The sequence below is a fragment of the Melanerpes formicivorus genome, unplaced genomic scaffold (assembly GCF_026170545.1).
Source record: "Melanerpes formicivorus ecotype bairdi unplaced genomic scaffold, bMelFor1.0.p_v2 SCAF_54, whole genome shotgun sequence".
Taxonomy (NCBI): domain Eukaryota; kingdom Metazoa; phylum Chordata; class Aves; order Piciformes; family Picidae; genus Melanerpes; species Melanerpes formicivorus.
The window spans coordinates 2,976,927-2,992,594 of NW_027142406.1; the positions used below are offsets into that span (position 1 = coordinate 2,976,927).

At 47.0% G+C, this 15,668-nt stretch overlaps 1 protein-coding gene across 1 annotated transcript in view; it reads left to right on the forward strand.

Moving 5' to 3' along the window:
* Positions 1-15,662, forward strand: part of SLC6A15 (solute carrier family 6 member 15) — a 54,729-nt gene extending 39,067 nt beyond the window's left edge. Inside the window, 12 exon segments of the mRNA XM_068160936.1 lie at positions 3,113-3,223; positions 9,137-9,378; positions 9,487-9,679; positions 11,252-11,389; positions 11,391-11,445; positions 12,277-12,353; positions 12,355-12,375; positions 12,377-12,438; positions 14,114-14,276; positions 15,265-15,300; positions 15,302-15,520; positions 15,522-15,662. Coding sequence (XP_068017037.1) covers positions 3,113-3,223; positions 9,137-9,378; positions 9,487-9,679; positions 11,252-11,389; positions 11,391-11,445; positions 12,277-12,353; positions 12,355-12,375; positions 12,377-12,438; positions 14,114-14,276; positions 15,265-15,300; positions 15,302-15,520; positions 15,522-15,638 — 1,434 coding nt within the window. The 3' untranslated portion in view covers positions 15,639-15,662.
* Positions 15,663-15,668: the final 6 nt, after the last annotated feature.

The window sequence follows — 15,668 nt, forward strand, 5'->3', positions numbered from 1 at the left end:
TGTAAAACTTCCTCCTAACCTCCAGCCTAAACCTCCCCTGGTGCAGCCTGAGACTGTGTCCTCTTGTTCTGGTGCTGGTTGCCTGGGAGAAGAGACCAACCCCCACTTGGCTACAACCTCCCTTCAGGTAGTTGTAGAGAGCAATAAGGTCACCCCTGAGTCTCGTCCTCTCCAGGCTAAGCAGCCCCAGCTCCCTCAGTCTCTCCTCACAGGGCTGTGTTCCAAGCCCCTCACCAACTTCGTTGCCCTTCTCTGGACATGTTCCAGCAAGCCAACCTCCTTCCTAAACTGAGGGGCCCAGAACTGGACACAGGACTCGAGGTGTGGCCTAACCAGTGCAGTGTACAGGGGCAGAATGACCTCCCTGCTCCTGCTGGCCACACAATATTCCTGATGCAGGCCAGGATGCCATTGGCCCTCTTGGCTGCCTGGGCCATCAACACAGAAGCTTTTTTCAGGGTTCTGCCTAGTTTCTCTTGACTAATGTCTAGCCCCCCCCACCTCCTTGCATCTGAATATGTCACCTTGACTTCTTTCCTTTACCTGCAGCCAGCTGGACTGGCTGGGGAATGATTAGCAAGCTCTGTTGAGCTCAGTGGGATTTACAGATGAAGAATAATCTGTTCTAATAGAAAAATTCTTTGCTATTAAAAAGCTTGGCACTGAGGGGAAATACTTGCTCAGGATTTTTATGGTTTCTTTTTTTTTTCATTTTGGCAGTAAGCATTACTTGGTGACTTCAATCCTTTGGTCCTATACTTTCCATTGACTCTTGCTGTCTCTCCCTTCTGAAGACAGGATGCTGCCTGACTTTACCATACTGTGTACTTACCATAGCAGTATCATAGTATCAGTCAGGGTTGGAAGGGACCACAAGGATCATCTAGTTCCAACCCCCCTGCCATGGGCAGGGACACCCCACACTAGATCAGCCTGGCCACAGCCTCAGCCAGCCTGGGCTTAAACACCTCCAGGGACAGGGCCTCGACCACCTCCCTGGACAACCCATTGCAGGGTTTCACCACTCTCATGGGGAAGAACTTCCTCCTCACATCTAGCCTGAATCTCCCCACCTCCAGCTTCATTCCATTTCCCCCTAGTCCTATCCCTACCTGACATCCTGAGCAGTCCCTCCCCAGCCTTCAAATACTGGAAGGCCACAATGAGGTCACCTCAGAGCCTTCTCTTCTCCAGACTGAACAGCCCCAACTCCTTCAGTCTGTCCTCATAGGAGAGGTGCTCCAGCCCTCTGATCATCCTCCTGGCCCTTCTCTGGACACCTTCCAGCACCTCCAGATCCCTCTTGTAATAGGGGCTCCAGAGCTGGAGGCAGTACTCCAGGTGGGGTCTCACCAGAGCTGAGCAGAGGGGGAGAATCACCTCCCTTGCCCTGCTGGCCACACTTCTCCTGATGCAGCCCAGGATCTGATTGGCTTTCTGGGCTGCAAGTGCACACTGAGAGCTCCTGTTGTGCTTCTTGTCCACCAGAATCAAAGTGCAATCCACCAGAATCAAAGTGCAATTGTAAAAGTGGGTGGGTGTTGAAATTACCCCCCCAACTGATTTGAGAGAGTTAGACACACCCCCCAAATAAATTGCCAGACTAGCTCAGGTTGGAGTGGAAGCAAATGAAGTTCTTTTTACAAGCAAACTGCAATCTAGAAATATGGAATGCATTGAATATGTACAGACTATACAATATATGTACAAACTATGCAATATATGTACAATACATATATGTTTACAATTTACAAACACAGAAACTCCTCAGAACCTCCTTGGATGGATCCCAGGGACTTGTTCACCTTCTCCCACCCTCCCTCCCTCACGCAGTAGTCGAAAGAGAGATACCCCTGGCAAGGCCATGGGAGAGAGAGAGAGAAACTGCATGCAGAAGCAGCTGAAGAAGAAGAGAGCAAGAACTCTTTATGCCTCTTCTCTCTATTCCTGTTAGCAATCCAATGAATTCTATAGACCTTATCATTAGCTACAGGCTGGGGTCAGAGTGGCTGGAGAGCTGCCAAACAGAGAGGGACCTGGGGGTGCTGATCGACAGCCACCTGAATATGAGCCAGCAGTGTGCCCAGGTGGCCAGGAGGGCCAATAGCATCCTGGCCTGCATTAGGAATAGTGTGGTCAGCAGGAGCAGGGAGGTCATAGTGCCCCTGTACTCTGCATTGGTTAGGCTGCACCTTGAGTCCTGTGTCCAGTTCTGGGCCCCTCAGTTTAAGAAGGACATCGAAACACTTGAGTGTGTCCAGAGAAGGGCAACAAGGCTGGGGAGAGGCCTTGAGCACAGCCCTGTGAGGAGAGGCTGAGGGAGCTGGGGTTGCTTAGCCTGGAGAAGAGGAGGCTCAGGGGAGACCTCATTGCCCTCTACAACTACCTGAAAGGTGGTTGTAGCCAGGAAGGGGTTGGTCTCTTCTCCCAGGCAAGCAGCACCAGAACAAGGGGACACAGTCTCAAGCTGCGCCAGGGGAGGTTTAGACTCGAGGTGAGGAGGAAGTTCTTCACCCAGCGAGTCATTCGTCATTGGAACGGGCTGCCCGGGGTGGGGGGGGTGGTTGAGTCATCGACCCTGGAGGCGTTCAAGGGGAGATTGGACGTGGCACTTGGTGCCATGGTCTAGTCATGGGGTCTGTGTTGATAGGTTGGACTCGATGATCCTCGAGGTCCTTTCCAACCTAAGCGATACTGTGATACTGTGATTATTTTCCTTTTGCACCCAATGGTAATTTCAGTTTTGCAGTCAGGGACCAGGCTAAAGTTCCCCCTTCAAAGTGTAACAAAAGCCAGGCATTTTTAAACCAGGCTGCTTCTGTCCTGGTCATCATCTCATTGAATTCACACTGAATTTTCCCTGGAAGCCCAGCAGTTTGTTGTCAGTTACTCAGCACCCTGGCACCAGTCTAGCTGTAACACGATGCAGAATTGGATTTGCAATGGTGTGATTTCGCTTCCTGGGGCAGAGACCAAGGGGGATGGGAAGGGTTCTGCCTGTTTGTCCCAGCCTATGATTAGGGTCACATAGCCAAAGAGATCACTGGGCAGGGAATGAAGCAGTTGGAAAGTCCACGGGCATCACGTTACATTTCTTCTTAATGTTTTTCAGATCATGTATTTTAGTTCCCTTTTTCCTTATGTGGTACTTTTATGCTTTCTGATCAGAGGACTGCTCCTTAATGGGTCAGTGGATGGAATTCGCCACATGTTCACCCCTAAGGTAGGTGCTTGGCTCACATTTGCAGTGTATTGAAGTTTCAGTTGCAAGCTGACCATTTCTGAATGCTCTCGCCTCAGCTGGCTTTCACCGTAGAGCATTTGGCCATTTGTTCTGTTTGCTTCGCTTGCACAGTTGTTTGTTGGCCTCAGTGGCACAATGTAGAGCCCTAAAAGGGTCTAAATGGTCCAAGGGTCTGTGTAATTGCCACCTCCCTTAGGTGAAGGGCCACGAGGATGATCAGAGGGCTGGAGCTCCACTGCTGTGAGGACAGACTGAGGCAGCTGGGGCTGTTCAGTTTGGAGAAGAGAAGGCTCCAATGAGACCTTATTGTAGCCTTCCAGTATCTGAAGGGGGCTACAAGAAAGCTGAGGAAGGACATTTTAGGGTGTCAGGGAGTGATAGGACTGGGGGGAATGGGAAAAAAACAACCAACTAGCAATGGGTAGATTGAGATTGGATGTTAGGAAGAAGTTCTTCCCCATGAGGGAGGTGAGACACTGGCACAGGTTGCCCAGGGAGGTGGTGGAAGCCTCATCCCTGGAGGTTTTGAAGGCCAGGCTGGATGTGGCTGTGAGCAACCTGCTGTAGTGTGAGGTGTCCCTGCTCATGGCAGGGAGTTGGCACTAGATGATCCTTGAGATCCCTTCCAACCCTGACTGTTCTGTGATTCCATGATTCTAAGGTTTACCAGATGTGGTAGTTTTAAGCTATGCCTTTGGAATTTTCGGATGCCTTTACAAAACTGAGCAACTGAAAGTGCTGTTTGCAGGACTCAGGATGTTTGGAGAGGTCCAACTAAGGAAAACAGGAGTGAAGCTTAAATCTTACTATCATCTAGGACTGAAATGCCTAGTTCCAGGATGCCACAGGGAAATGGCAAACCTTGAACACTGCCATGGCTTTATGTAATTCACTTGTCCCTTTGAGAGGGGGCAGATTTGATCCTTTCTAGAAATACACTAATTCTGTTTGCATAGTAGGCCAAAGCACAGGACACCTGTCTTAAATACTAGCTGAAGTACTCAACCACTCAGCTTCTCTTGTCATGTTTTTTTCTTCTTGTGCCAAAAGCAAAACATCCAAGAATACATTTTTCACTTCTACCATTTTAACCAGGAGTGTGTCTTACAGAACTTTAGATTCTGTAGCTACAGAGATGAGAAGGGGTGTCATGAATCATTGTTTAGCCTGAAGATTGAAGTTCTACCCACATCCATCTCAAATGCTTGTAATTCTATCTATACTACAGTGTAGTTAGAGCCACACTCAGGAATGAGTAATGCTGGACTTTCATACTGTGTTATGAAATGGGCTTCCAAACAAGACCATTTCATCTTATAGTTGAGCAGAACAGGAGTGATGTCTCAAAACTGAAAGCCACATAATAAGTGAGAAGCTGGACGTGAGCAGGCAGTGTGAGCTTGCCTCCTGGGCTGCTTCACAAGCAGCGTTGCCAGCAGATCCAGAGAGGTGATTCTGCCACTTTGCTCTCATGTGACCTTACCTGGAGTGCTGCATCCAGCTCTGGAGCCCTCAATATGAGAAGGATATGGAGCTGATGGAGCAGATCCAGAGGAGGGCCATGGAAATGGTCAGGGGGTTGGAGCACCTCTGTTACAAGGACAGGCTGAGGGAGGTGGAGTTGTTCAGCATGGAGAAGATGTGGCTCCAGGGAGACCTAATAGCAGCCTTCCAAGTACTTGGAGGGGGCCTACAAGAAGGGTGGAGAGAGACTCCTTGCAAAGGCCTGCAGTGATAGTACAAGGGGCAATGGTTTCAAATTAGAGAAGAGCAGATTTAGATTGGATGTTAGGAGGGTAGTGGAACACTGGAACAGATTTCCCAGGGAGATGGCTGGGGCCCCATCCCTGGAGGTATTCAAGGTGAGGCTCGACAGGGCTCTGGGCAGCCTGATCTAGTTGGGGATGTCCCTGCTTCTGCAGAGGGGGTTGGACTGGATGACCTTTGGAGATCCCTTGCAACACAAACCATTCTAGAATTCTGTGATTAAATCAATGCAGGTAGTAGCTCGTGTCAGATGGCAGGATGTTGCCAGCTTTTTGGTTCCAGATGTTTTGAGTCTGTGGAGAGCTGTCATCCTATTAGAATGGCTTTGCATTGTGATACAGAGTTGTGCTCTGCTTCACCCACTGTCACCTCTTGAGAGAGTCATGCTTCTGCAGGAACTTGCAGGCTGCTCAGGCAAATATAGGAAGTTTGAGGGGCAGAGAAATGTGATGGATACTGATGAAGAGGAATTCTATAGCAGAGGCAGAACACAGACTTGCTGAAGTTATAATTTGGTCTCTCAACCACCCTGTTAATAATCTCTCTATATAAAATAGAATAGAATAGAATTAACCAGGTTGGAAGAGACCTTTGAGATTATCCAGTGCAACCTATCACCCAACACCATCTCATCAACTAAACCATGGCACCAAGTGCCTCATCCAGGCTCTTCCTAAACACCTCCAGTGATGGTGACTCCACCACCTCCCTGGGCAGCACATTCCAATGGCCAATCTCTCTTGCTGGGGAGAACTTCTTCCTAACCTCCAGCCTAACCCTCCCCTGGCACAGCTTGAGACTGTGTCCTCTTGTTCTGGTGCTGGTTGCCTGGGAGAAGAGACCAACCCCCACCTGGCTACAACCTCCCATCAGGTAGTTGTAGACAGCAATGAGGTCTCCCCTGAGCCTCCTCTTCTCCAGGCTAAGCAACCCCAGCTCCCTCAGCCTCTCCTCACAGGGCTGTGCTCCAGACCCCTCCCCAGCTTTGTTGCTCTTCCCTGGACACCTTCCAGCAATGAAACATCTTTCTTAAACTGAGGGGCCCAGAACTGGACACAGGACTCAAGGAAGGAAGAAATTCTGTACAGAGAGAGTGATTTGCCATTAGAATGGGCTGGCCAGGGTGGTGGTGGAGTCACCATCCCTGGAGATCTTCAAGAAAAGACTGGATGAGGCACTTGGTGCCATGGTGTAGTTGATTGGATAGGGCTGGGTGGTAGGTTGGACTGGATGATCTTGGAGGTCTCTTCCAACCTGGTTGATTCTATGATTCTATGTCTATGCAAAGCCCACTGAAGTTAACTACTGCAGTGAAACTGGAGAACTGTACAAAGCTGAAATACAGAGGCCCCAAAATCTCTCTTGAAAATAGCTTTTAAAAGCAAATCGATTGCCAGTTTGTTTTGAAATGCTTGGCAATGCTTATCTGAGAGCACAGAGAGTGCCTTGGAGGAGGTACCAAAGGGTAGGTTGCAGCCAGCATTTGGATAGAATCATAGAATTCTTAGGGTTGGAAGGGACCTCAAGGATCATCTAGAATCATAGAATAAGGTTGGAAAAGACCCCAAAGAGCATCAAGTCCAACCTGTCACCCAGCACCTCATGACTACTGAACCATGGCACCAAGTGCCACATCCAGTCCCCTCTTGAACACCTCCAGGGACGGTGACTCCACCACCTCCATGGGCAGCACATTCCAATGACTAACAGCTCTCTCAGTGAAGACCTTTCTTCTCACCTCAAGCTTAAACTTCCCCTGGAACAGCTTGAGGCTGTGTCCTCTCATTCTGGTGCTGCTTGCCTGGAAGAAGAGACCAACCCCCTCCAACCAAGGTTCCAACCCCCCTGCTATGGACAGGGACACCTCACACTACAGCAGGTTGCTCACAGCCACATCCAGCCTGGCCTTAAATCCCTCCAGGGATGAGGCTTCCGCCCCCACCCTGGGCAGCCTGTGCCAGAGACGTCAGCCCTTGCTGATTCCGCTGGTCATGAGCTCCCTCTAGTGGCCAAGTACTGCGATACAGGCAGACTGAACTACCTGCGGCAGCTACTCGTGCATTGTAATTAGAACAAAAAAGTGTAAGTCAGAAACAGGGTTTTTTCACTTAGATACTTACTTTCTTTCTTTCCCCTCCCCCAATTACATTGTATTTTAGCTATTTATAAATTACTAAAGAAGGAATCTGCTAGCTGTCTTATATTTAATACCATACCTTTATGGGAAACTGACAGTCTTTCAAAATATTGTGATAACAATAACAGAGTGTTGTTGGTTTGGTTTTTTTCTGCTGAGCAAGACAGTCCTTCCAATGATGCTGACATTTTTGCTGATGCTATTTATGTCTACTCTTTCTGTCAAGGCCAAGGTTTAAAAAAATGCAGATCTTGTGCACAGATGTAAGGTCTTTCACTGTTAGAATCATAGAATTCTTAGGGTTGGAAGGGACCTCGAGGATCAGCCAGTTCCAACCTCCCTGCCATGGGCAGGGACATCTCACACTACAGCAGCTTGCTCACAGCCACATCCAGCCTGGACTTCAAAACCTCCAGGGATGAGGCTTCCACCACCTCCCTGGGCAACCTGTGCCAGTCTCTCACCACCCTCATGGGGAAGAACTTTTTCCTGACATCCAATCTGAATCTACCCATTTCTGCATCTTAAATAACTAGAGGCCCTGGATCAAACTGAGAAAGTCTTAGAATCATAGAATGGTTTGGGTGGGAAGGGACCTCCAAAGTTCATCTAGTCCAACCCCCCTGCACTGAGCAGGGACATCCTCCACTAGATCAGGTTGCTCAGAGTCTTGTCCAGCCTGACCTTGAGTATTTCCAGGGGTAGGGCTTCAACTATGTCCCCAGGCAGCCCGTTCCAGTGTTCCACCACCCTCATGCTAAAGAACTTGTTCCTAACATCCATTCTAAATCTCCTCTCATTTCAAAACACTGCCTTTCATCCTGTCACTCCAGGCCTTTGTAAACAGTCCCTCTGTAGCCTTCATATAGGCCTCCTTCAGGTACTGGAAAGCAGCTATTAGGTCTCCTGTAGCCTTCTCTTCTCCAAGCTGAACAACCCCAGCTCGCTCATCCCATCACATGGGAGAGGTGTGCCAGCCCCCTGATCATGTTTAAATTTCACATGCACCTCTTCTTTGTCTAACTGTAGCCAGATGATGACTCATCAAGTTGAAACAAAGATGTTTCTTGTGGTATGGTTAGCTCAGGGAGCAACACAACTCAGTTACTGGATAGAAAGCTTAGTTGTCCCTCAGCTACATGACCCATTCAGGGTAAATTCAAAGCATCTGGATTAAGGGAGGTTTGATTCATGGACTGCACAGCTTGTGGTGGCCAGCATTGATCTCCTCTGTTGTGTTTTGCTTTACCTATTTGCATGCAATAGAGTTCCATGTAAGAACCTGTGCCTCCTGGTCACTTTTTTTCCCCCCCCGCTTTGAGAAGTAACAACAAAGCAACTTTCCAAACAGTTAACTGCATTTGCATGAGGATTGCTCCTCCCAAAGCACAGCTTAACCCTGAGAAGTGTCCATACTGTAAAAACAGATCAAAAACAGGCAGTGAATATTGTATTTAAGAAAAAGAGAGAGCAAAAGGTGGATGTTTGTGTTTATTTCTGAGTGCTGCTAGCTGTTATTTCAGTTATGATAGAGCTCCAGTAGTGCCTCATTGTAGGGAACAATAAGGATTAGGTACTATAAGGATTATTTACTATAAGGATTATTTACTGTAAGGATTGTATACTGTAAGGATTATTTATAAGGATTATATAAGGATTATTTACTATATATATAAAATGTAAGGATTATTTACTATGAGGATTGTATAATATAAGGGTTATATACTATAAGGTTTATATAGTATAAGGTTTATATGCTATAAGGTTTATATACTATAACCTTAAATAGAAATAGTGGCCCACAAAGCTTGCTCAGCCTCAGGTCTTTCACCTTCAGCTTTCATCTTGATCATAATGAAACTGTCTTGTGGTAGAGTGTTAGCATTTTATGATGTGGGTTGTCTTCCTGTTTTAATTTCTTCTGTTGTCTTTTCATATAAGAGAAATGCACTTTATAGCTGACATATATTATATCTAATTTCAAACAGCTTGAAATAATGCTGGAGCCCAAGGTCTGGAGAGAAGCTGCTACTCAGGTGTTCTTTGCCTTAGGGCTTGGATTTGGTGGAGTCATTGCCTTTTCAAGCTACAACAAGAGAGACAACAACTGCCATTTTGATGCTGTACTGGTGTCCTTCATCAATTTTTTCACTTCTGTGCTGGCAACTTTGGTGGTGTTTGCAGTTCTGGGCTTCAAAGCCAGTATCATAAATGAAAAATGTGTTATCCAGTATGAATATCCATTTTCTTTCTAAAACATTTATTTTAATGGTATATTTAATTGAGGAGTTAACACAGATCATCGAGCTTGATGGCTCTCTTTTGTTGTGTTTTGCAGGAATTCAGAGAAGATCTTAAAGCTCTTGAAAGTAGGCAATCTGAGCCAGGATATGATACCACATCATATCAATTTCTCAAGCATTACAGCAGAAGATTACAATTTAGTTTATGACATTATTCAGAAGGTGAAAGAGGAGGAGTTTGAGTCTCTTGGTCTGAAATCGTGTCAGATTGAAGATGAACTGGACAAGGTAAGAGTACTCAGTAAATCTTACAGAGGTTCTGAACAGATTAATATTTGTACTAAGTGAATATTAAATACAGAGCTGCTGAACAGATTACTATTTGTAAGCCTGAAGAAAACGGTGAAGTATACTTAGAGTATCAGTAGACAGTGTACCTATAGGCACTATGTTCTGTAGAGATCCGTGCAAGAGCATGGTTCTGTGCAGGGCTGCGTTTTAGCTCACCTGAAGACTTTTGATACCTTAATTTAGTCTTTGCTGATTTGTAACACATCACAGAATGGTTTAGGTTGGAAGGGATCTTAGAAGTCAATTGAAGAAGGACATTGAGACACTTGAACGTGTCCAGAGAAGGGCAACAAGGCTGGGGAGAAGCCTTGAGCACAGCCCTGTGAGGAGAGGCTGAGGGAGCTGGGATTGCTTAGCCTGGAGAAGAGGAGGCTCAGGGGAGACCTTCTTGCTCTCTACAATTACCTGAGGGGGAGGTTGTAGCTAGGTGGGGGTTGGTCTCTTCTCCCAGGCAACCAGCACCAGAACAAGAGGACACAGTCTCAAGCTGTGCCAGGGGAAGTTTAGGCTGGAGGTGAGGAGAAAGTTCTTCCAGAAAGAGTAATTGGCCATTGGAATGTGCTGCCCAGGGAGGTGGTGGAGTCACCATCACTGGAGGTGTTCAAAGAAGGGTTGGATGTGGCACTTGAAGCCATGGTTTAGTTAGTCATGAGGTGATGGGTGATAGGTTGGACTTGATGATCTCTGAGGTCTTTTCCAACCTTATTGATTCTGTGATTCTAAGTCACCTACTCCAACCTCCCTGCCATGGGCACAGTGACCTCACACTAGATCAGGTTGCTCAGAGCTGCATCCAGCCTGGTCTTAAAAACCTCCAAGGATGACACTTCCACCACCTCCCTGGGCAACCTGTGCCAGTCTCTCACCACCCTCATGGGGAAGGATTTATTCCTAACAGCCAATCTGAATCTACCCATTTCTAGTTTTTTTCCAATCTCCCCAGTCCTATCACTCCCTGGCACCCCAAAAAGTCCCCTCCCCAGCTTTCTTGTAGCCCCTTTTAGATACTGGAAGGCCACAATTAGGTCTCCTCAGAGCCTTCTCTTCTCCAGACTGAACAACCCCAACTCTCTCAGTCTGTCTTCATAGGAGAGGTGCTCATGAAGAAAATTTCTCACAGTCAGACATTGGAGTAATCTCCCCTGGGTAGTTCTGGGCCTTCTTGTCTAGACCATGCTTCTGCCAAGCGAGATGGAACAAGATGATCCTTTGAGCTCCCTTCCAAACTGCTATTCTGTGATTCTGTGGAAGATCTATGTCCTTAACCTTGATCAACTTCCATGTTCTCAGCCAAATCCAATCTTTCAGATGATGGTGTTCATTAGTGTTCATAATTTTGCTGATTTGGAAGAGTCATGTATTAGAGATGCAAGCAAGCCAGATCTCTCTTCACCTTCCAAGTTTCAATCAATGACACTGCATATCTACACAGTCAGACTACCAAACTACAGAAAAAGTTTCTGTTAATGAGCAATAATATGGATTTATTTGTTTGTTTTCTCTTGACAGGCAGTTCAAGGCACTGGTTTAGCTTTTATTGCCTTTACAGAAGCAATGACCCATTTCCCTGCTTCTCCTTTCTGGTCAGTCATGTTCTTCCTCATGTTGATAAATTTGGGACTTGGAAGTATGTTTGGAACCATTGAAGGGCATCATCACACCCATTGTTGATACCTTCAAGGTCAGGAAAGAAATTCTTACTGGTGAGTGAACTATCTTCTCACTAGAGGAGGAAACATCCTCCACTAGATCAGGTTACTCAGAGCCTTGTTGATCCTGACCTTGAATATCTCCAGAGATGGGGCTCAACTGTTTCCCTGGGCAACCTGTTCCAGTGGTCCACCACCCTCAGGGTAAAAAAACTGTTCCTGACACCCAATCTAAATCTGCTTTTCTGATTTCAAACCATTGGCCCTCATCCTATCCCTGCAGGCCTTTGTAACCAGGGTCTCTGCAGCCTTCTTGTAGGCCCCCCTTCAGGTACTGGAAGGCTGCTGTCAGGGCTCCTGTAGCCTTCTCTTCTCCCGGCTGAACAACCCCAGTTCCCTCAGCCTGTCCTAGTGGAACTTCATGCCATGAATGATCTTTAGAGGAAGTTTCTTCAACCTTTGTATATTTTCTGGCATTACAGTCTGAAACATTTGGTTCTTTTCACTTCTGAGGTCCCAAAAGTGATCCAATGATCCAAGTGATGTGACATGTGCTGCTCAGCTTACCGGTTCAGCTGACTTCAGCCTTGTATAACGTGAAGTTAAACGTTTCATGAGAAGCAGTCACTTGCTGATTGTCTCTGCTGCTTCATCAGGGCTGCTGTAGTATGGCAATTCCAGTAATTTTTATTGCATCACTTCTCCCTTGCACAGGAGCAGGGTAAGGTTCCTGATGCACTTCAAATTGACCCCCACCCCCCCACACATAGAGAGCAAAATGTCCTCAGATACGAAATAATGCCTCAAAGTACAACATCTTTGCTGTTCCAAAACTCTCTGTGGAGCTTTTGTGATTACAGTTCAGGTTTCTGTCCTCTGTTTCAGTCATCTGCTGCCTGGTAGCCTTTTTCATTGGCCTGATCTTTGTGCAGCACTCTGGAAATTACTTTGTGACCATGTTTGGATGACTACTCAGCTACTCTGCCCCCTGCTTATTGTGGTCATTCTGGAGAACATTGCAGTCACACGAATTTATGGAATAGACAAGTGAGTGAAGGCCTTGGATCTCCCTCTCCATGTCTATCAACAGCATTTGTTACAGTAACTATGACTATTTTAACCACACTGCTTGAAGTATTTGAAATGTGCACCTAAGTGGAGGTAAGTCGAAAGTGGGTCAGTCTGGCTGTGCTTTTAAGGACATGTTTTGGAGCAAGGTATAGTGCATCAGGACAGGGCACTGAAGCCCACAGCTCAATTGCAACAGAAAGTGGGTCAGTCAGGGCATCTGGTTTTAAGGACATGTTTGGAGCAAGGTATAGTGCACCAGAACAAGAGGACACAGTCTCAAGCTGTGCCAGGGGAGGTTTAGGCTGGAGGTTAGGAAGAAGTTCTTCCCAGCAAGAGAGATTGGCCATTGAAATGTGCTGCCCAGGGAGGTGTGGAGTCACCATCCCTGGAGGTGTTTAGGAAGAGACTGGATGAGGTGCTTGGTGCCATGGTTTAGTTGATTAGATGGTGTTGGGTGATAGGTTGGGACTTGATGATCTCAAAGGTCTCCTCCAACCTGGTCTGGTCTGGTCCTATTCTATTCTATTCTATTCTATTCTATTCTATTCTATTCTATTCTATTCTATTCTATTCTATTCTATTCTATTCTATTCCATTCCATTCCCTTCCATTCATTCCATTCCATTCCAGCCACCCCACAGTCAGCAGGGACATCCCCAGGTTGCCCAGGGTCTCGTTTGAGTCTTACCTTGAATATGTCCAGGGAAGTGGCCTCAACCACCTCCCTGAGCACCCTGTTCTAGCGTTCCCCCTAGAAGAGAGGAGAATGCAGTGAAAGAGGCCAAATTACAGACTTAAAAAGCAGACTGGATGTGCAAGTAAGAGGAGTTTATATAGAAGTAAGATGGCAAGTGAAAGGGTGTAATAGCTCTGATCTAAGCAGCAGATGAGGATGAGTATTCTGAGCAGACCCTGCAGTGTTCCAGGCAGCCTGAGTAAGGAACAAGGCAAACTCCTAATGGCAGTAACAGTGAGAAAGTTTCAGTTCATGAACTAGCTTTAGTTTGGCGTGTTGTAGCAATTAGTTCTTTGCATTACTTGTCAGAAAGGAAATGGAGAAAGAGATATCCAAGACCAGGGTCAAAACGTAGCTGGAAGCAGTACAGTTGTCAATTGAAGGTAAGTAGCCTTCTATCAGTGATGGCTGAAGAGAAAAGACCACCCAGTCCCTCTAATGTTTTTACATCTTGTGACTGCAATCACTCAGAATGTGTTCACTAAGTGACTCATAGAAGAGGTGCTTCAGCCCTCTGATCATCTTCATGGCCCTTCTCTGGACCTGCTCCAGCAGCTCCAAGTCCTTGGGGGCTCTAGAACTGGATGCAGTACTCCAGGTGAGGTCTGAGGAGAGCAGAATAAAGGGGGGCAGAATCACCTCCCTTTGTCTGTGGTTCTGTGGCTTGAAATATCTTTCCTGTGCTGTCCAAAGAAGCATTTTACTAGTCTCAGTGCTTTGTTGTGGTGCCTTCTGTCCATCAGATCTGAACTGGGAACACAGGCTCTGTTTTTCAGTCCATCAAGTAATCCAAACTGCTGCCATTTCTAGGCTTGAATCTGTTCAGTGTGTCCTTGGATCAGATGCTGTCTGTCAATGATGGTACTTGAAATCCCAGTGTGTGCACCTAACAATAACCTTTCATTCCCTTCACAGATTTATGGAGGATCTGAAGGACATGCTTGGGTTTTCTCCAAGCCAGTATTATTACTACATGTGGAAGTATGTTTCACCTTTGGTATTGCTGTGTTTGCTGGTAGCTAGCATTGTCCAAATGGGATTAAGTCCTCCTGGCTACAGTGCTTGGATTGAAGATACGGTATGTATATAACAGATACTCTCATCATCATCATCATCATCATCCCTGAAGTATTTCAGATTCATAGATTCACAGAAGGGTTTAGGTTGCAAAGGACCTTAAAGGTCATCTAGTTCCAACCCCACTGCCATGGGCAGGGACACCCTCCCACTAGAGCAGGTTGCTCACAGCTACATCCAGCCTGGCCTTCAAAACTTCCAGGGATGAGGCTTCCACCACCTCCCTGGGCAACCTGTGCTAGTGTCTCACCATTGGGAATGGCTACAGACAGGAGGGCCGCAAAGATATCAGGGGGTTGGAGCACCTCTGCTATGAAGACAAGCTGAGTGATCTGGGGTTGTTCAGCCTGGAGAGTAGGAGGCTCCAGGGAGACCTAATAGCAGCCTGCCAGTACCTGAAGGGGGCTACAAGAAGGATGGAGAGAGACAAAGGCCTGCAGTGACAGGACAAGGGGCAATGGCTTCAAGCTGGAGAAGGGCAGATTCAGGCTGGATACCAGGAAGAAGTTCTTGTCTATGGGGGTGGTGGCACACTGGAACAGGTTGCCCAGGGGGGTGGTCGGGGCCCCTTCCCTGGAGATATTCAACGTGAGGCTCGATGAGGCCCTGGGCAACCTGATCTAGTTGGGGATGTCCCTGCTGCCTCCAGGGAGGTTGGACTGGAAGAGCTTGGAGGTCCCTTCCAGCGTGGACCATTCTATGATTCTAAATGTAGCAGAAAGCCTAAGGTGAAAATCTTGATTTAGATTCTGGTAGAGTGCTCTGAGCATCTCAGAAACTGTGGGACAGTGTTTTGGTCCTGCTCTGCTCAGTGTCAGAAAGACAGCAATCCTACATCTCCATGGCTGTTCGGATTTGAGATCTTTATTGGTGCAGGCTGCCAAGATAGATGAGCCTGTGATGGAAAACTGCAGGCCTTGGTGAGGACTACTGGGTAGCCCTTTTTTGAAGTGAAGGTGTATTAATAGTATCTCCCTTGTGTTTCTCAGGCTACAGAGGAGTTCCACAGCTATCCAACATGGGGAAATGATTGTCTGCATATCTCTGATGGTGTTGGCCATACTGCCCGTCCCGATCATCTTCATGGTGCGCCGTTGCAACCTGATCGACGACAGCTCTGGGAGCTTGGCGTCTGTGTCCTACAAAAGGGGAAGGATAATAAAGGAACCTGTTAATCTGGAGGGAGATAGCACAAGTCTAATCCATGGGAAGAGCCCAAGTGAAGTGCCCTCCCCAAATTTTGGCAAAAAACATATACCGGAAACAGACTGGGTCACCAGCTCTGGACACTGCTCCCAATGGACGTTATGGGATTGGGTACCTGATGGCAGACATGCCTGATATGCCAGAGTCTGATTTGTAGCTGCAGCAAAGAAAGGCCATTTGTTGTCTC